This window comes from Acinonyx jubatus, chromosome E4 (genome assembly GCF_027475565.1).
Source record: "Acinonyx jubatus isolate Ajub_Pintada_27869175 chromosome E4, VMU_Ajub_asm_v1.0, whole genome shotgun sequence".
Lineage (NCBI taxonomy): Eukaryota > Metazoa > Chordata > Mammalia > Carnivora > Felidae > Acinonyx > Acinonyx jubatus.
Genome location: NC_069395.1, coordinates 45,423,017 through 45,443,924, shown reverse-complemented (window position 1 = coordinate 45,443,924; position 20,908 = coordinate 45,423,017). Strand labels below are relative to the sequence as shown.

The 20,908-nt window shown below is 37.5% G+C and overlaps 1 protein-coding gene across 7 annotated transcripts in view; it reads right to left on the bottom strand.

Annotated features, from left to right (window-relative positions):
• The window catches only part of SWT1 (SWT1 RNA endoribonuclease homolog), a 103,637-nt gene that overhangs the window by 35,519 nt on the left and 47,210 nt on the right, over window positions 1-20,908 (bottom strand). For all 7 annotated transcript variants that reach the window (XR_008293215.1, XR_003425531.2, XR_003425529.2 and 4 more), the window contains 3 exons: window positions 20,400-20,548; window positions 13,860-14,047; window positions 9,016-9,147 (listed from right to left, as the gene is read on the bottom strand). Coding sequence is in view for 4 of the 7 variants with exons in the window: in XM_027074350.2 (XP_026930151.1) it covers window positions 9,016-9,147; window positions 13,860-14,047; window positions 20,400-20,548 (469 nt within the window). In the remaining 3 variants the exon portion in view is untranslated. The remainder of the gene's footprint in view (window positions 1-9,015; window positions 9,148-13,859; window positions 14,048-20,399; window positions 20,549-20,908) is intronic.

Below are 20,908 nucleotides of genomic sequence, written 5' to 3'. Positions count from 1 at the left end.
TCAAAAGGGTTTAAAATAAAATCTACATAGATTACCATCTTTAATATAGAAAATATAATTTTGGTGATTTTCATAATCTAGTTTAGCTCAACAAATAAGTTGGGGAAAATACATAGAATGCTGTCACAAAGTAAACTAGCTTAATGTTAGCAAAAAGAAATTTTTTGGAATTGGAATTGAATTGGAAATTTACAATTTATAGCTTCAGCTACATTATTAAGGGTAAGTATATGTTGATTCTAGAAGGTTTAGTATGCCTTATTAATAGGAATTGGCATATCAAAACATTAGGTAATTCCGGGGGTTTCTGATATACAATAATATTTATTGTCTTCTATGTAGAAAACACTGTCCTGAGTTGGATTCCACCTTTTTAAAAAAAATTTTTTTTAATGTTTATTTATTTTTTTCAGAGAGAGAGAGAGAGAGAGCGAGCAGGGGAGGGGCAGAGACAGAATCTGAAGCAGGCTCCAGGCTCTGAGCAGTCAGGACAGATCCCAACGCAGGGCTTGAACCCACGAACTGCAAGATCATGACCTGAGCTGAAGTTGGACGCTCAACTGACTGAGCCACCCAGGTGCCTTCGATTCCACCTTTTATATCCAGGACAAATAGTCCTGAGGACACTGATTGTATCACTTCTTAAAACAGGCAGACAGCTGACCTACCACTGTGTTAAGAGGTCTTCAGAGGCCCAACAGGATATTTCTCAAAATAGATGGGAATAATCTTAGAGTCTCTAACTTTAAACCTTTGTACAACTATTCTGTAAGAAAGAATTAGAACTGGTCATCTGGCTTTATCTCCTATGCTTACTATTTAAGTAAAATCACAACAATAGCACTTATTCAGCATCTTTAATTAATTACTTTCCCCTCATTTTCATTTATTTTACTAATGTTTAACCCCACTAATTTGGTCAGTCATTTATCCCATCTGCTCCACTGAAAAACATAGTTTTAAGTGGATTTGGCATTTCTTAACATAAGACCTAAATAGCAGGGAATTTTAATCAAATATGATCAATAAATCATTAGGTAGAAATAACCAGCAACAAACAAAGGGCAAATTTAAAGGAATGTTGGTTTTAAATAAAAACAACTCCATAAATAAATTCAAATATTTGTCATCTTCAAAAGTAATCTTTATATTTGATTGCTTAATTCTGTTATGATCAAGGAGTTTATGATGGCAGATATTTAACTCGGTCACCCAAAACTGGATTTTATTCACTAAAACAAGAAAAACCAACACCTAGAAATGCTTTGGGATGGGAGAAGTAACTATGGCATCACTCCCCTGCTATTTAGAATAAAAATAAAGGTCCCTGAATTACAAATGCTGGGAAGCATAGGTAAGAGCTTCAGATGTGTAAAATAAAATCTAGTTATTCTAAAAATTAAGTCATGAGTGATCTGTTGTCTTCAGTAGCATTAAATGGCCAGGTTAAAACAAATCAGCTAATGCTGGATAATTCAGTCAGATTAATATGTGGATGCCACATATTTTGTTAACGAATATAAATTTTATTATGTATTATATATAACATTTGATATAAATGTTAAGTTAGAGCAGTGTTTATCAAACTGCAATACAGACAACATAAAAAAGTTTTTACTTATAAAATAACTGTCGATGTTTTATATAATACATTACATATGTCTTATATAAGAAAGGTCTGGTTATAGTCCCTGGATCTCAATTCCTCCCATTAGATTTCATCTTTCCTTCTACTAACCCTAATTTATAAAGTTGATATAGAGAGACCAGGATTAAGCAATCAAGGATAACGTGGGACTCCCAAAAGCTATTTGGGAAAATTACTGGGGGCTCCATCATCTGTTCTAGACATAAATACTGTTTTTTATCTCAATCTTCTTCTTTCATTCTCCTTTCTCCTTTTCTTACTGTTTCCCTTTTTTGGCTTACACTTCTCTCTTCTGTATCACTTTTAAAACATCTATGTCACCTATTCCTCAAATGTCATAATGTAGTACTATTGGTAGCATTCAGCCCTAAAGAAGTTACCCTCTACTGGAAAGACTATAGAGAACTCATTCAATACTTTTTCCCCCCATCTACTATGTGTCATTGTGATGCAGGTATATATCTAGATATACAAAAGTAAGACAAAGAAAATAAGTGAAGTTTCTTCCTTAAAGGTATTCACAATCCCATGGAGCTGATTACAAAATAAATTAAAAGAAAGTTAAGTACAAAATGATCACATGGAGGGGCTTCAGGGTGGCTCAGTCAGTTAAGCATCTGACTCCTCATTTCAACCCAGGTCATGATCTCATGGTCATGACATTGAGCCCTGTGTCTGGGCTCTGCACTGGAGGGAGAGCCTGCTTAAAATTCTCTCTCTCCTTCTCCCTCTGCCTTTCTCCCTGCTCACTCATTCGCTCCCTCTCAAAAAAAAACAAAAAACAAAAATGATGGCATGGAGGGTGAAGCAAGTAAGTCCTTTCATTTTTAATTAATAGGTTGTATTGTATTTTTCTCTTACTCAACACAGTAACTGATACACTTGATGATAGACAGGACTAGGGGTGTGAAAAGAGTCTGATAAAGAGGTGCAGCGATATGTGGGAACCCCAATGGGAGAGCAGAGGTAAAGTCCAATTATCTAAGGGTAGAAAGGCCAAGACTCAAAGAAAATAGGTCAGACCTAAATAAACACCGATAAACCTCCCCACTCTAGATAAGGACAATATTTATCAGTGGCTAAACACCTTGCACACTGCAGTGAGTTGAGATGTTGAAAAGTCACTTTATAATGTCATTCTATTCTACACGTGTCTCTAAGAGAAACTTTTGTTTGAACAATTAGCTTAATCTATAAAACAGCCTGAAGAGTGTTATCTTTGTGTCAACTGAAGGAGGACCTTTTCTAAATAACCTTTCTAAAAACCCTCAAGAGGTCAGTCTCCAAAACACACATTATGAAGTTAATAAAATATTCTTGCAAATGCAAACTCCACATTCTTTGAAGTGGCTAAATCATTAGCAGATCTGAGAAGCCTCTGTGATTAAGGGCTCCTGCTCAGAGGAATCATGCATGGTTACACCAGTAAATGTTTTGCTCTAATGTTAAAATGCCATAAGAAAGTAAATAGGAAAATTCATTTCTAGAGGCTTAATAATATAAAAATATATGTGAATGACAGACTGAAAAAATCCCAAACTTCATTATTATTATTGTGCTTTACAAAAACAGCTCTACAAAATATTTCAAACCAAAGCCATAGGATTGTAACAGAGGTTACTAAAGTTCTGAGGATCATTAAAGCATTTGAAGATGATAAAAATTAACAATTTTCCTTTCCTAAATCCAAGCACAAGTCTCATTTTCCAAAATCATATTCTAAGATGAGGCATGAAGCCCATCCAGAACATGACCAAGCCCAATGCATCAGTTAGCACTCAATTAATCCTCATTTAAAAACAATCAAAACAGGGGCACCTGGGTGGCTCAGTTGGTTGAGTGTCCAACTCTTGATTTCAGCTCAGGTCATGATCTCACCTGATCATGTTGAGAGATTGAGCCCCTAGTTGGGCTCAGCACTTAGCCTGGAGCCTACTTAAAATTCTCTTTCCCTCTCCCCCCGCCATCCCCCCACTCACACACTCTCTCTCTCTCTCAAAAAACAACCAAACCAAATATGACAGCTAGAAAAACAAATTTTATCTAGAGAAGAAGTACCCTCTCATAAAAGAACATTCCCCCCTCTAAAATGTGACAAGTTACTTATAATGAATAGTAACTCCCTCTCCCAGCCCCGCATATGATTCAAAAGATGAAAATAAGAAAACATTATTTCAAACACTTCATCTAAAGCTACCTGAGCTAGAAATCTAGAATTCATTAAATTAACACAGAAGTGCACAGTTTTACATGTTCACTCAAGTGTTAAAATGAATATGCACATTGAGGCACAATCTGCTTATATTTTGGATTCAAGATGCTACCATTTTTCTTTTCTTTTTTTTTTTTAATAATTTCAACCTTATTTTATAAAGATGAAACACATAAACATGATTATAAAATCTAGGCAGAGTGCAATTTCCTATGTTCACTCCCCACTTTCCTCTCTGCTTCCAAACCAGGCAGCTCATCATCTACTTCAGACACGAAAACATACTTAAATCACTTTCATTGTTGTTTTGAGTATTAACTTTTGAGCCAAAGCTACACACATTTATGGTATGCTTTGGAGTTAGAGAACATGACCTGTTTAGTTAACTTTGTAGAGATGCCAGTTTAAGCAAACAGATATTTTAAATAATTTTTTAAATGTTTATCTATTTTTGAGAGAGACAGAGCATGAGCAGGGGAGGGGCAGAGAGAGAGGGAGGCAGAGAATCCGAAGCAAGCTCCAGGCTCTGAGCTGTCAGCACAGAGCCCAACATGGGGCTCCAACCCACGAACCATAAGATCATGTCCTGAGCCGAAGTAGGACACTTAACCAATTGAGCCACCCAGGTGCCCCTAAGTACATGAATATTTAACAATGCTGTTTGATTACTATAGAAGTAGAACTTTTCTAGAATGTGCCATATGACTCTCCAATTAATTTTTCACTTCAAACGAAACTTTATAACCTTTATGTACCAAGCAAAAGGTTTTTGTGATCTTGAGAGTAACCTGATCATGCTTACTAAAGCATAAAATGACACTAGATAGTACAGATCTAAAAAAAAAAAATCTTAATACACTTTTGTCTACATGGAAAGAGTACTGACTCTGGTTCTCTAGTGTTTAGATAAAGAAACCATTAACAAAAGTGCTCAAATTGGTCCTATCTACACAAAATGGGAAAGATGAGAAAGTAAAAAGCAATTTCCAAACCAATAGCAAATAAATTAAGTTCACTCTCCCACCCAAGAAAAAAGTATACAGAAAGTGTAAGAATCATCAATATTCCCACCTCTTTTCAGTTTTTGCAAACTTAGATATTCTGCTCCCATTATATAACTGTATGGACAACTGCTCCACCAATATTTTCCACCTTAATCAGAATCATGTTTAGAGCATCATTAAAATTGAAATACATATTTTTGAACATTTCAAACTTAACATATCAGCTTTAGGGAGAAAACAAAAGCTAACAGTTGTAAATACGTTATGGCTGAAAAAGTATTTTCGCATACATCATCTCATTTATTCTGCTAAACAAGGCATCAGGATTCTCACTTAGTAAGGAGAGAAACTGGGTTAGAGAGGGGTAAGTGACAAGCCTGAAGTCAACTACAAAGGGATAAATCTGGAACTAGAAGCCCAAACTCTTAGTTTAATAAAAAACATCTTCATTCACTTCTTTAACTGAAGGACCTGGTTAACAGGTCACCTTCTCACCGATTCCCAATGTAACATCATACATGATTTGCTATGATAAAATAGAGTTGGGCTATATTCACTGGGTATGTATCTCAAAATCAAATGAAACTACTCCATTTTAACAAGCATCAGAAAATGCTAATAATATGCAGTTACTACAAAGTTGAGTGATCTGTTGGGATGAGCACTGGGTGTTGTATGGAAACCAATCTGACGATAAATTATATTTAACATAAAAAAAAAGTTGAGTGTATTTTTCAATGTTTAAAAAATATAAAAATCTACCCATAGTAGGCCACCCACAAAATTTTTAACTGAATTTATTTTAATATGATTGTTTATTAAAGGTTTTAAGACTACATATACACTTGAAAAATAATTATTCACTTCTATTACATTTTTATTTAAATGCCTATTGTTTGAAGGGCTAAAAAAAGAAAAACATCGCGATTTTAGTAGTTTCCTGTAGATTAATGAATGCTGAAATGAGCAAACTTTTTTATTCACAATGCCCTCTACTGGTAGCAAAAGTGGTTCTAATATATTTATTATAGGAAGTTAGATCAGTTTCTTTAATGCAGTCCCCCCACCATGGGCCTATAAATTCCCTGGAAAGCTTGTTAAAACTATAACTTTCCTCCATCTACAAAAATATCCACAAATATTGTGATTTCACTACAATCCAGAACTCTCTATCTTTAACAAGTTCCCCAACAATTAAGTGGAGAATCACTGGTTTGGTAAGTTATATCAGCATCTGACTTTCAAAGCACAAGAACTTTGTGAAAAGCTTTTGAAAGGTATTATTATGCCGTTTTTACAGATGAATACAGAGGCTCAAGAAAATTTATTATTCCAGGTAACGTGCTAAAAAGTAGCAGAACCACTAATATTTTCTTGTTCCTGGAGGTATTGTGTCCTTGGAGGAAAGAATAACAAAATTATATCATCCTTAAAACTCAAACATTTACTTCTTTAGACACAGCTTATGTAAATACTACATGCTGTAATTTCCCAATCCTGGCTTGACATGAGAATCACGTGGGGAATTTGTAAAAATGCTTATGCCCAGGTCCCATGCTCAGAGAAGCAGATTTAATAGGTTTAGGGTCAGGCTGGACACTGTTCTTTGTTTAAAGCTCCCAGATGATTATAGTCAGCCACTAAACCAGTGGTTCTCAGCCTCTGATGTGCAGTGAATCACCGGGAGGACATAGACAACTGGGCCCCACCCCTCACAGTTTTGCACTTGGTAGGGTCTGGCAAGGTTTGAGAATTTGCATTTATAACAAGTTCCAGGTGGTGATGAGGATGCTGATTCTGCCAGTACCTGCTGAGAACCTCGGGTTAAGAAAGTTAACTAGTGCTTCTCAACTTTGGCTACATATTAGAATCACCTGGAGAAATTTTTAAACTCCTGATAGCTGGGCACATATTTAAACCAATCACATCAGAATCTCTGTAGAGATTCTGTATGTTTAAAGCTCCTAAAACTAAAAAGGTTTCTCTATAGCAAAGGTTTATATAAAATCCATCAATATGTAAATGGATACAGATTGGTTTTGCAAGAAAGTAGTGTAGTATACAATATTTCCAAAGCTTTCGGATTAGAAACCTTTCTGTCTGGGCACATAATTAACAGATCTAAACATGTAGCCTATGGGACAAAGCAGACACTGCTCTGAATGGCCCACAAGACATTCCCCTACAACGTCATCTACTGCCAAACCCTTCCTTCCTCACTGCTTATGTTCCTATTAGAATATTAACAACTCTATTGTAAATTTTTTTTTTTTTTTTTTTTTTTTTTTGAGAGAGAGACAGCACAAGCTGACAGGGACAAGGGACAGAGAGAGGGGGAGAGAGAATCCCAAGCAAGTTCTGAGCTGCCAGCACAGACCCTGATGCAGGGCTCAGACTCATGAAACCGTGGATCATGACCTGAGCCCAGACCAAGAGTCAGATACTTAACTGACTAAGGTACCCAGGAGCCCCTGTTCATTTTCTTTTGTAACGTGACTGCGTGATTTCCACAAGCTCTTTGGAGTCAGAGATCACACTGAATTCATCCTTGATGCCCCAGAGCCTGGTATGATGTCAAGGATAACTGGTACTTGATAAACATTTTTTGAGTAATTGAATATAGATTGCTATCCCTACTTTCTGTAGAAAAAAGTAGTGTCAAGAACGGCTTTTGTGCAACCTAGAATGTGAAATAGCTTTTGCATAGCTAAAATAAAAATTGAATATTTCTCCCTCATAAAGCTACTCTTATTTAGTATTGCTTTACATTAAAAAAGGGGGGTGCTATTTGTACTTAGAGATAATATTTAACTTGCCCTTGGGATCTTCCACCTCTTCAATCCATTAGTAACTTAAGAGTACCAAAAAGCTATTCTTTTTTTTTTTAAAGTTTATTTATTTATTTTTGGGAAAGAGAGAGAGAGAGAGAGAGAGAGCGAGCATCCCAAGCAAGCTCCACACTGTCAGTGCAGAGAATTGTGAGATCATGACCTGAACATAGACCAAGAGTCAGACACTTAACTGACAGAGCCACCCAGGTGCCCCCCAAAAAGCTATTCTCAGAATCATTTAGCCAACTGTGATCCAAAAAGTGGTACAAATGCTCTGTGCATTAACAATGAGATGAAGTTTCCAAAAACCCTTAAGAGAAAAGAAAAAAACTCAAAAATACTGTTGTTTTAAAAAATACCAAGTTTTTAAAATTTGGACATAATATCAAATCAGTTTTGAGTTTGGTTTTGTTTTTTAATCTATAAAGAAGAGTAGTCTTCTGTTAGCAAGCTGCATGTTAAACTCAGGTCAAGCAATTTTGGTACATATCAAAATAATTGCAGGATTAAGCTTTGTATTCTCCTTTCTTGCCACAAAAGAAAACATCTGACTTTATGTTACAGTCCATTCTTTCTTTCTGTTACAGCTTTCTGGCACTATGTTTTCTATATGCCTCACAAATATTTAAAATAATCACATAAATATAAGTCTCAAAGCATCATTAAGATTATGTTGCATCTCAGGCACCTGGGTGGCTCAGTCGGTTAAGCGTCCGACTTCGGCTCAGGTCATTATCTCACGGTCCGAGAGTTTGAGCCCTGCATCGGGCTCTGTGCTGACAGCTCAGAGCCTGGAGCCTGTTTCAGATTCTGTGTCTCCCTCTCTCTGACCCTCCACTGTTCATGCTCTGTCTCTCTCTGTCTCAAAAATAAATAAACGTTAAAAAAAAAAAAGATTACGTTGCGTCTCAAACGTCTTCATTTGGTGGTACTGTGAGACTGTATTCAAATACTAACATATATTTGTATTTAAAGGGCAGTGATAATTACCTAAGCATTATTTTTCAACAAGTAATTACTGAGTGCCCATTATACACCAGGCACTGTTTTCACAGCTACCATAATGAATGCACCATAATGAAAATAAAGTTCTTTACGAAGCTTCAAACCTGGTATGTTTTTCCTAGGAAGGAAAAAACTAGAAACATTCTTGTGGTCCAAACTACAAATAGAGGATTCTTTGCAAAGGAGAGGGAGAAGTGAAATCTAAAGGTCATTAGCTTATAAATCTTGCTGAAAGGCTCCCAGCACCTCTGCAAAAGCTAGTCAACTTAGAAGAAAGAGAAAATAAATGAAACTTCAAAATTAATTAGTGGTTACCTCTGAATTCCTTCAAGAATATCCTTCACAGCTGCCATTAACTTTTGAAGATATACAAATGCTTCCTCAAATGATGCTATTTTTGAAGAAGTCAAAGCTGCATTTGAGCCCAATCTTTGAAATACATCCATGCTAAAATAGAGTGGAAAAAAAAGATACTCATAAGTACATATGCATTATTTATTTATTTAATTTTAAAAATATGCACTATTTATTGTAATTCAAGCATTTCCATTTATAATATATAAAATAAGGTAATATTTATAACTCCTCTCTCATTATCCTGATTTATTTAAATCAGAAATAAAAGACAGTGACTTGTGAATGTGCAGGCTACCATTCATGCAGAGGATCTAGGTCAATGACTATATGCGTCTAATCTAAAGTAATACTGTAAAAGCTATAGGAATAATGTTTCATATCAAACAGACCATAAGACATGCAAGTAATAGTATTTTTTTAAACATTTACTTGTTTATTTTTTAAGAAAGAGAGAGAGGCAGACAGACAGGCAGACAGAGACACACACAACAGAATCTGAAGCAGACTGCAGGCTCTGAGCTGTCAGTGCAGAGCCCAATGAGGGGCTCCAATCTGAGAACCGGGAGATCATAACCTGAGTCGAAGTCAGATGCTTAATCGACTGAGCCACCCAGGCATCCCTGGAAGTAATACTACTGATCTACATTCAGGTCAGTACATAAGTATTGTCAGTGCTCCAGTACATAAGGATGCAGAAAAGATGCAGATTTACCTGTTTGCTGAAACTAGAAGTTATAAGTGTTAATATACTTTACTCTGATCATTCCAATTTTAGAAATCTATCACATATTAATAATAATTTTGCATTTGGTAAACAATTAGTAACCATGTAAATGTTCAGCAATATAAAAAGTGCTAAGTAAATAGTGAATTAGCCACCTGACAAAATAACAAAGAACAATTAAAATAACACGCCATCTATACATTAGAAACATAAAGGTATACAAAATTTATTTATATAACATAACAACCACCATATAAAAAGTCAAAACATATGCTGTACTGGGTTGAACAGCATGCCCCCCAAATTCATGTTCACCCAGAACCTCAGAATGTGACCTTAAGATCTTAGTCAAACTTCCCAATAGAATAGAGCCTACAGACACCTGGATTTCAGACTTTACAGCCTCCAGAACTGTGAGTGAATAAATTTCTATGATTGTAAACCATCTAGCTTGTGGTAATTTGCTATGGCAGCCCCAGGAAACTAATATACATGCCTAAAAACAAAGCTGGGTGTACATAACAGTAACAATGTTAACTACTGGGTTACCTTTAGGTAGTAGCATTCAAGGGAATTTTCTCCCCTACTTCACAGTACTTTCCAAAGCACTTTTTAAAATAATTGTGGTAAAATAGGGGTGCCTGGGTGGCTCAGTTGGTTAAATGTCTGACTCTTGATTTTGGCTCAGATCATGACCTCACAGTTTGTGGGATCAAGCTCCACATCAGGCTCTGTGCTGACAGCATGCAGCCTGCTTGGGATTCCCTCTCCCCCTCTCACTCTGCCCCACCCCTGCTCACATTCTCTCTCTCTCTCAAAATAAATAAAATTTTAAAAAAATTGTGGTAAAACATAAAATTACCATTTTAACAATTCTAAAGTGTTCCAAATTCAGTGACATTTGGTAGTTCACACTGTCTGCAACTATCACCACTATCTAATCAAGACTATTTTCATCACTCCAGAAGGAAATCCTGTATTCATTAAGCAGTCATTCATCATTCCTCCCTCCCCCCAGTTCCTGGTAACCACTAATCCATTTTCTAGCTCTACAGATTTACCTACTATGGATATTTCAAATAAATGGAATTATATACCACGTGACCTTTGTGTCTGGCTTCCTTCAATTAGCATGTTTTCAATATGCATTCACGTCATAATGGATGTCGATACATTATTATGACTGAGAAAGATTCCATTTTATAGATACAAACATTTTATGATAGGCCACAGTTTGTTTATCCATTCATCTGTTGATGGGCAGTGGATCTGTTGTTTCCACTTTGGCTATTGCAAATGGTTGTGAACATTCATATGTAAGTTTTTGTTTGAACACTTGTGTTCAGTTCATTTGGGTATAGCTCTGTGAATGGAACTGCTGGGTCACATGGTGATTATATATTTAATGCATTGAAGAACCAAAAAATTGTTTTTCTACATTCGCAGAAGTGATATATGAAAAAGGTGACCATTTTGACAGGTCTGCAAAAGGGAAAACTTAGAAAATCTAAAGAAATGCAATTGTTAATAAGTACAGCTTTACCTTTCCAAAAGAAAAAGTATTTCAAAGCATAAAATACATAGGGCCTACCAGACCTTCAAATGAGCATCTCTGCATGAAAGGCTCAAGCATGAATATATTGGAAAATTATACAGTGACTCTGGTACACAATCAGGCATGAGAAGCAATGAAGTGGGCTTTAATAACCATGCACTGATAAAGCAATATAAGCATTTTTCATGTACTGAAATACTACAAAGTAAAGTCTATTACACAGAAATTACCCAGAATTCTAACATCCACCACAAACGTATATATATTATAGGTCAACTCCAAGGTAAAAAAGTACTCAATTGTTTTGTTTTTATTTTTTAATTTTTTTTTTAATGTTTTATTTATTTTTGAGACAGAGAGAGACAGAGCATGAACGGGGGAGGGGCAGAGAGAGAGGGAGACACAGAATCGGAAGCAGGCTCCAGGCTCCGAGCCATCAGCCCAGAGCCCGAGGCGGGGCTCGAACCCACGGACTGCGAGATCGTGACCCGAGCCGAAGTCGGACGCTTAACTGACTGAGCCACCCAGGCGCCCCATGTTTTGTTTTGTTTTTTTAGAGAGAGAGTGTGTGAGCAGGGGTGAGGGGTAAAGGGAGAAGGAGAAGAGAATTTCAAGCAGGCTCCACGCTCAGGGCAGAGCCCAACACGGGGCTTGATCCCTTGACCCTGGGATCGTGACCTGAGCCAAAATCGGATGCTCAACCAACTGAGCCACACAGGCGCTGCAGTATTCAAATATTTTCTAAATGAAGAGAAGATTAAAGCATCTTACAAATGGCTTTAATCTATTTTATTTTGAAAGTGATAATTTCTGCCTAGCATATATGGTAACTTTCAGCTAACAAGAATCTCTGATTAGCCAAAACATTACAAATATGTTAAGACTGGACAAAACAAACACACAAAACCTTTGCTTTATAAGAAAATACAAAATTCCAAGGGCTAAAAATGGGCCCTCAATCTACAGTGTTGTAAATAGAGAATAGATGGTTAAGAAGAGTGCTCCTATTCCTTTGCTGCTAGGACAGATGGTATTAATCTAAAATAACAGTCACACTGGACCCTTGAACCAAAATCACACTAAACCGCATACAGTATGACTGGCAAATTATATAATATATATAAAATTATATAAAGGTTATGGGTTTGGGAGAAAGTATGGGAGAGACTGTTGGCCTACTTTAAAATCAGTTGTTTTAAATTATTTTTTAAGTTACTCCAGCAGCATTTATTTAAAAAAAAATTTTTTTTAACGTTTATTTATTTTTGAGACAGAGAGAGACAGAGCATGAACAGGGGAGGGTCAGAAAGAGGGAGACACAGAATCTGAAACAGGCTCCAGGCTCTGAGCTGTCAGCACAGAGCCCGATGCGGGGCTTGAACTCACTGACCGCGAGATCATGACCTGAACCGAAGTCGGCCGCTTAACCGACTGAGCCACCCAGGCGCCCCTAACTCCAGCAGCATTTAAAGAACTACTCACAACTGGTCTCTATCTTTTCATTTTACCAGGAACATAGTATTTCATGTGTATCAAAGGAATAAAAGCATTTCTTCCTTTCTTTAAAAAAATGTTTAATTTTGAGACAGAGAGAGAGCACACGTGTGAGTAGGGGAGAGGCAGAGAGAGAGTGGGACAGAGGATCTGAAGTGGACTCTGAGCTGACAGCAGCAAGCCCTACGTGGGGCTCGAACTCACAAACTGTGAGATCATGACCTGAGCTGAAAAGTTGAGACACTCAACCGACTGAGCCACCCCGGCGCCCTGCATTTTTTCCTTTTGAATAAAAATATTTATCTTCCTTTTCAAAAAGCCTTATATGAATTTTCCCTAATCCAAAACGACATTTTCTTAGATTATTTTAAATTTTACTAAGGCTTTAGGGGTGCCTGGGTGGCTCAGTCGGTTAAGCGTCCAACTTCAGCTCAGGTCATGATCTCATGATCCAGGCGTTTGAGCCCCATGTTAGGCTCTGTGCTGACTGCTCTGAGCCTGGAACCTGCTTCTGATTCTGTGTCTCCCTCTCTCTCTGCCCCTTCCCTGCTCATGCTCTGTCTCTCTCATTCTCAAAAAATGCATAAATGTTAAAAAAAAAATTTTTTTTTAAATAAATTTTACTAAGGCTTTGTATCCTGCTAATTTGTTCAGCCAATCTAGGTGGCCTTCACTGGTTTTTGACATACATGGGAAATGCCTCTCATCAAGAGTTCACATCTGAATCACCTGGAGAGATTTTTTTTTTTTTTTTTTTTTTTAATGCACTATTGCAGTGTCAGCTCAGTCTTAGCAGACCGAATCAGAACTTCTAGGGACAGAGCCTAGGCATATATATTTTTAAAACTCTCCAGGTGAATCTGATTGCATCCCTATTTAAGCATCACTGTTTCTAAAGCACCGAGTTGGTAAAAGCCTCTCAGTAAGGTAATCTAATGCATTCAACTCACAACCCAAACACTAACTGTCCAATGAATAACAGCAATGATGGAAAACCCTAGAATTCAAAAATTCTTAGAAATTTAGTACCTGTTCTGATATAATGTTGTCCAAACATTCTCTAGGGTAGACCAGATTTTTTGATGCCTGTTGGGCTGGGGAAGATGAGAACCTGAGAAAATGGTGACTTCTTGGTTATTAGATTTCATTAACGAGGTATCTTCTTGCTTTTTACTCACTGTAGTTTCTGAAGGATTTTGCTTAAGTTTTGCCTTGACCTGAGGAAATAAGAATTAATAAATTTCAGCTAGTCCTTCATCAGTAAATGAGAGAAACAGAATGTCAATTGTGCTTACATTGTTCTAGCTTTCCGAGAAATGCTGACTATTCTTTGTCCTTGACTGTGTACACAATATTCCCAGAAAGGCATCAGAGCTAGAAAAAATATTTTCCTTTTCCACTTATATCAAACAATATTTCCAATGTGTTTATTACAGTGACATCTCTTTTTTTAATTTTTTTAAACGTTTATTCGTTTTTGAGAGACAGAGTGTGAGTGGGGGAAGGGCAGAGAGAGGGGGAGACACACAATCTGAAGCAGGCTCCAGGCTCTGAGCTGTCAGCAGCAAGCCTTATCTGGGGCTCGAACCCACCAACCATGAGATCATAACCTGAGCCAAAGTCAGACGCTTAACCAACTAATCCATCCAGGTGCCCCTATAGTGACGTTTCTTAGCTAACATGCTAGTATCAACTTAAGAATACTGTTTGAACACTTTTACATGTATGGCATTAAATTAGACAGAGAACACCTAAGATACAATGATAAACATGTGTAATCAAGCCTCCAAGCACCTTACAATCCATTAACAAGAATGTGATTGCAAAGGGCTATTATTAAAAAAAAAAATCAGAATGGAATGCAAATCTTATGCCACTGAAGAAACCACTGAAGGTTTCTAACTTAGGAAGTGACAGATTCAGGACTGTACTCTAAGACAAACGGGAACATAAGAAAGTAGAGGCATGAAGACTGGTCAGAAGGCTACTAAAATGATTCAGAAGAGGAGTCCTAAGAACTTGAATTAAGTAGGAAAAGGCAGTAAAAGAAAAAGAAAAACTTTTGCAAGAAATATTTATTTTCATTTTAGAGAGAGAGAGAGAGAGAGAGCACGAGTGGGGGAGAGGGACAAAGGGAGAGAGGAAGAGAATTTTAAGCAGGCTCCATGCTCAGTGCAGAGCTGGATGCGAGGCTTAATCCCACGACCCTGGGAGCATGACCTGAGCTGAAATCAAAGAGTTGGACACTCAAGTGACTGGCCACCCAGGTCCCCCATGCAAGAAACATTTTTAAAGACTTGGACAGAAAGAGCTAGAATGTATTAAGCTAAGCAAAATAACTCAATCAGAGAAAGACAAATATGTTATTTCACTCATATGTGGAATTTAAGAAACAGAACAGATGAATATGGGGGAAGACTGGGGTGGAGTGGGGGTGGAAAGAGGAGAGAGAAAAACAAACCACAGGAGGCTCTTAACGATAGAGAACAAACTAAGGGTTGATGGAGGGGAGGCAGGTGGGGAGATGGGCTAGATGAGTGATGGGTACTAAGGAGGGTACTTGGGATGAGCACTGGGTGTTATAGGTTATAAGTGATCAATCACTGAATTCTACTTCTGAAACCAATATTGCACTGTATGTGAACTAAAATTTAAACAAACAAAAAAATACTACGGCTTCCACTAGAGCCTCCAGGAAAGGAGACTGCTGGCTGTATGCCCTAGGCATGCATTCCACTGTTCCAGTCTACAGGGCCTCTGCATTCCCCCTCCCCCACCTTTACAACTCCTCCACCCAATGCAGTCCCTAGACAAAGCCTTGGGAGTATAACAGGGAAGCTCAAAACAAGGCTCCAGGGTATGACAGTCCTGCTAATGGCTGTCACCAGTATCAGACTGTAGCTGTCGCTCAGGTACAGATTAGTCTGAAGGAATGTGGGGCCAGCTCCCACTTAACACCTGTGTCTGCTCTGGTCTCACAGCTTCTAAGATGGCAGTATATCCACGGGTCACCCCTGTGAAATCTGGCCACATGTCTGGTGTTGGCGGAGATGAATATGGCATCAAGGCCTCACTTCTGTTCTAGGAATGGATGGTTTGGGGACGTTGGCTCCTGTGTAGGCGGAATGGAGATGACACTTGTGGAAATTTGCAATGTTTTACAGAATTTTAAGAGCTGACAATTCTCTTAGCATTCTTGTCCTGGACTTCTCAAATTGGGGTAAGTAATGCTATAAGCAAAGTTAGATAGACTTGGCTAAAGTCTAGATTCAGGGAACAGGGAGACTCTAAGATTTTTTGAATCTGGATGTGTAGAAGAATAATGGTACAAATAATAGAAATATAAAGTGTCCATAAAGTAGAAATAGATCAAACCCCCTTGATTATTATTTCTCCGAAGAATATAAAGACACAGTTTTATTCAGTAAAAGTCAAACATATAAACACATCAACACATCACAGATACATGTGCAAGAAGTGATGAAAATGCTATTTTAATGTGCCACGTTCACTGCAGTTTTAAACAGTACATTAAACTATGCCTTGCTGATGAAGGAAAACACACTGAACATGTCACATAGTGCAATAGCAGTAAGCCATTTAATGTATATTTATCTGTATTTCTGGATTTTTATGGCCACCTGCAGTAAAGCCAAGAAGGGCTGGTTACAGAAAAGAGGAGAAACAGACTACAAGTTTGTGTTCAGAATGTTGTCTGTGAAGAATAAAAAGACATTTAGGTAGAGATAGCTAGCAGGTAATTGGATATGCAGATCTGCAGCCTACAAGACACAGTTGGGAACTGTTCTCAAGGGAGACAAACCTCTGAAGTAGATGAGATTGTTAGGAGAGAATATAGCAAAAAAGAAGGACAACGGTAGACGAATTGAAGGAGGGAGGGAATTAGCAAAAAGAAAAAAAGAGATCAACGAGATAGGGGAAGAGTCAGAAGTATTCAATAACAATAAAAGCCAAAAGAGAGAAGTTTCAGGAAAGAAAGGGTAGACAACATCAAGTGCTGAAGAAAGGTTGAGAAATGAGAAAGAGTAAGAAAGAGTGAGAAAAGGGTGCATTTGATCATTAAGAAGGAAATGATAACCTAATTCACTTACCAGAGTGTGGAGGTAAAATTCTACTTGTGAAGGATTAAGGAAGAAGTGAGTGAAGAAATGGAAACCATGGTTATAGATTGCTCTTTAAGAAGTTTGGTGGTTGACAGAAAGAGGTAGTGCAGTAAATAGCATGGACAATGAAAAATATTTAAGCATATTTTATTTTAGAGTGCACACACACACACACACACACACACGAGCAGAGCAGGGGAAGGGGCAGAAGGAGATGGCTAGAGAGAATCCCAAACAGCACTGAGAGTGGAGCCCTACGAGGGGCTGGATCTCCTGACTGTGAGATCATGACCTGAGCTGAAACCAAGAGTCAGATACTGAACCAACTGGGCCACCCAGGTGCCCCTAAGAATATTTTAAATATTTATAAATAATAATACTGAGCAGAATAAAGTGCTATACTATTGATTCAAATAATTTATTTTATTTTATTTTTTTTTTTTAAGTTTTTTAATTTAATTTAATTTTATTTTATTTTTTTCAACGTTTATTTATTTTTGGGACAGAGAGAGACAGAGCATGAATGGGGGAGGGGCAGAGAGAGGGAGACACAGAATCGGAAACAGGCTCCAGGCTCTGAGCCGTCAGCCCAGAGCCTGACGCGGGGCTCGAACTCACAGACCGCGAGATCGTGACCTGGCTGAAGTCGGATGCTTAACCGACTGCGCCACCCAGGCGCCCTCAAATAATTTTTTTTTAAATATCACCTTGGGGGAGGTGTGCCTTGGTGGCTCAGTGGGTTAAGCATCTGACTCCTGATTTCGGCTCAGGTCACGAGCTCACAGTTTGTGGGTTTGGGCTCCTGTGTTGACAGAGTGGGGCCTGCGTGGGATTCTCTCTCTCCCTCTCTCTCCACCCCTCCTGAGCTCACCTAAAGCAGGGCACAAGCACACCCAAAGCTCGTGCTCATCCAATGTGGGACTTAAACTCACCAACTGTGAGATCATGACCTGAGCAGAAGTCAGATGCTGAATGACTGAGCCACCCAGTCATTTTTTTTAAATGTCTATTTATTTATTTTGAGAGAGAGAGAGTAGGGGAGGGGCAGAGAGAGGGGGAGAGAGAATCCCAAGCAGGCTCCGGCACTGTCAGCACAGAGCCTGATGCGGGGACTGATCTCATGAACTATGAGATCATGACCTGAGCCGAAATCAAGAGTCAGGTGCCTAAGTGTCTGAGCCACCCAGGTGCCCCTGTATCTATTATTTCAAAGATTTTATTTTTTTAAAATAATCTCTCTACCCAACGTGGGGCTTGAGCTTACAACCCCAAGAGTCTCATGCTCCACTGACTGAGTCAGCCAGGCGTCCCAGAACTCTGCATCTATTAGCTCTTTTAATCATCACAACTACCCTATCAAACAGATACTATGATTATCCATATTTTATAACTGAGACATAGAAAGGGTAAGTAACTCATGCAAGGTCATACAGCTGGTAAGACTCACAAACAGGACTTGACCTTCAGCAATCTGACTCTGAATGAGGTTATGATCTCTCTCCAAAATAAAAGTAAATGTTACCCTTTTCTATCTTTGGGTGCAGGAAGACAAAAAGAAAGTTATTCTTTCTGGTTTTGCCTGTTTACATGAATCATGAACTATAACATATACATGAATGAAAGACATATTTTGTTCTGAGATATGTTTCTTAAATCATTACATGCTGCCTCTTTTCCTCAGTTCTCAAATAGTGATGTGTGCAAGTATGTAGATGGATTCCTTTATCAAACACCTACATAGCACTCACTCTGTGTGAGGCACTAAGTGCTTTACAAGTATTCATGTATATTTAATTCTCGTGACAGTTCTGAGACACAGATTATTATATTCATTTTACAAAAGAAGAAATTAAGGCTCAGAGGGGTTAAATAACCAGAGGTTAAAGACATAACTAGCCAGGATGGGGATCCTGAGGCATGTAGGTCTCAAGTTTAAGAAGACTGACTTTCATGATTCTAACATCCTGGCAGAGCAAGCCTTATTTATTTATTTTTTGATGGTTGGAAGGCTTATAAAAGAATACTGTAGGGGCACCAGGCTGGCTCAGTCAGAAGAGGGTGTGACTCTTTATTTCGGGGTCATGAGTTCGAGCCACATGTTGCGTGCAGAGATTACCTAAATAAATAAATAAATAAACTTAAAAAAGAAAAAAGAAAAATGTATGTCTCCTTTTCCTGTTCCACCTCATTTATATAAAAATCTCGAAAATAATCCTTTTGGTTAACTTTCCATTTTGTTTTCTCACAAGCCTTCTCAGAAGCAAACAAATGAATATCCCTATTTTTCTGATTTTCTACATTTGGTAAATAAAGTTTGGGGGGGATTATTTATTTTTTTAATTTTTGTTGTTGTTGTTATTATTATTTTACAGTTACTGTATTCAGATACCCTATCCCTGGAGGTAATCTATTTGTTGCTCAAGTTACTGAGACAGGACTAAGTATTTAGGTCATATACCAAATAAATCTAATGCACTCTACAAAACAACTCCTACCATAAGTGTATTTTACTTTAAATATTTAATTTTATTTTAAAGTAATCTCTACCCCCAATGTGGGGCTCGAGCTCATGACCTCAAGATCAAGAGTTGCATACTCCACAGACAGAGCCCACCAGGTGCCCCTGAAAGTATATGTTAAAAGCCCAAGCTAAATCACAAAGCTCCTGGCTGACTCAGACAGTGAACTGTTTCTAAACATGAAAATAAAGGAGAAATGCTTCAGAGCTCTCATTGTGGAAACATCACAGGGTGTTTCCAGCAATCACATTAATGCCAGGTGTTAAGGGAAAAGCACTAATGAGGATACAGATTCTTCACCAGTGGCCTTCATGAATCTGTTGCTAATGTAGCAACTGGAAAATCAGGATCCAGGAATAAATAACAATTCAATATTTTTAAACACTCGGTTTCACTAAAGATAGGGTTTAGGGCTCAGTTCTGTGATGGGAAAGGATAATGTATTTTTCCCTACGCAACTCCAGTCAGAGATCAAGCTGCAATCCCCTAAATTCCCAGGTCCATTCTTTCCTACCAATAATTCTCGAAGTCACATTTGCCATGGAAAAATACAATTACCAATATTTTGGTCATCTTAATCCAAAAGATAATTTCACCCCTTAAGACAATTCTTTCCATAGGAATTAACACATATTTCTTATTAGTTTATTAAAAAGATGCTTCTTCTACTTCATGAGATATTCTCTTAAGCAAGTATGTTCTTTCCTTACTGGTGATGTACAAAACACATACACACATAAGAGGATGTGTTTTATAACTTGTAATAAAAATTGCTTACTTTCCTTCAATTCACTTAAGATATACTTAATCCCTTAGTATGTTCAAGTAAGTTACAATTAAAATATCTTTTATCTCTGTTATCTGCTAATACGTTTTTAGAACACATGTAATTAGCTCCTCTAAATGGCATTCCAAAGGTAACTTACCTCTGCAAATGTCTGGAGTAGTTTGTTAACTTGAGCAAAGGCCTGTGGAAGAATACCATCATAATTTGACCTTGTACTGAAAGCATGTAACAAACTTTTAGAATCCTGAAGCAGAAATTTCACTGTTGTAAAATCCACTGCCTTGTTAGCTGGTAACAGAAATTAAGAAGGAAAACATATGTAAGAATGAGTATACAATATAAAAATGTGTTTGGAAAGCCAATCTAAAGTTAATTATGAAATTTAAGAAAAGTATGCATTTACACCTATACCCTACTGCTAATTTATTTCTTGGGTGTAAAAAGCATTAGAATTAAATTTAGCTAAAGACAAAGTTCTTGGAGTTGATCCAGGGATTCTGGATTCAGATTCCCTCAACATAGTAAACTTTAAAGTGAAAGAACATTATACTTTTCAGAAAAGAGAGATAATTACCAAACAAGTTAAACTACAGATTTTCAAAACTGAGGTTGTTTCATATACAGATTGCTATGTAGGCATCAGAAGAG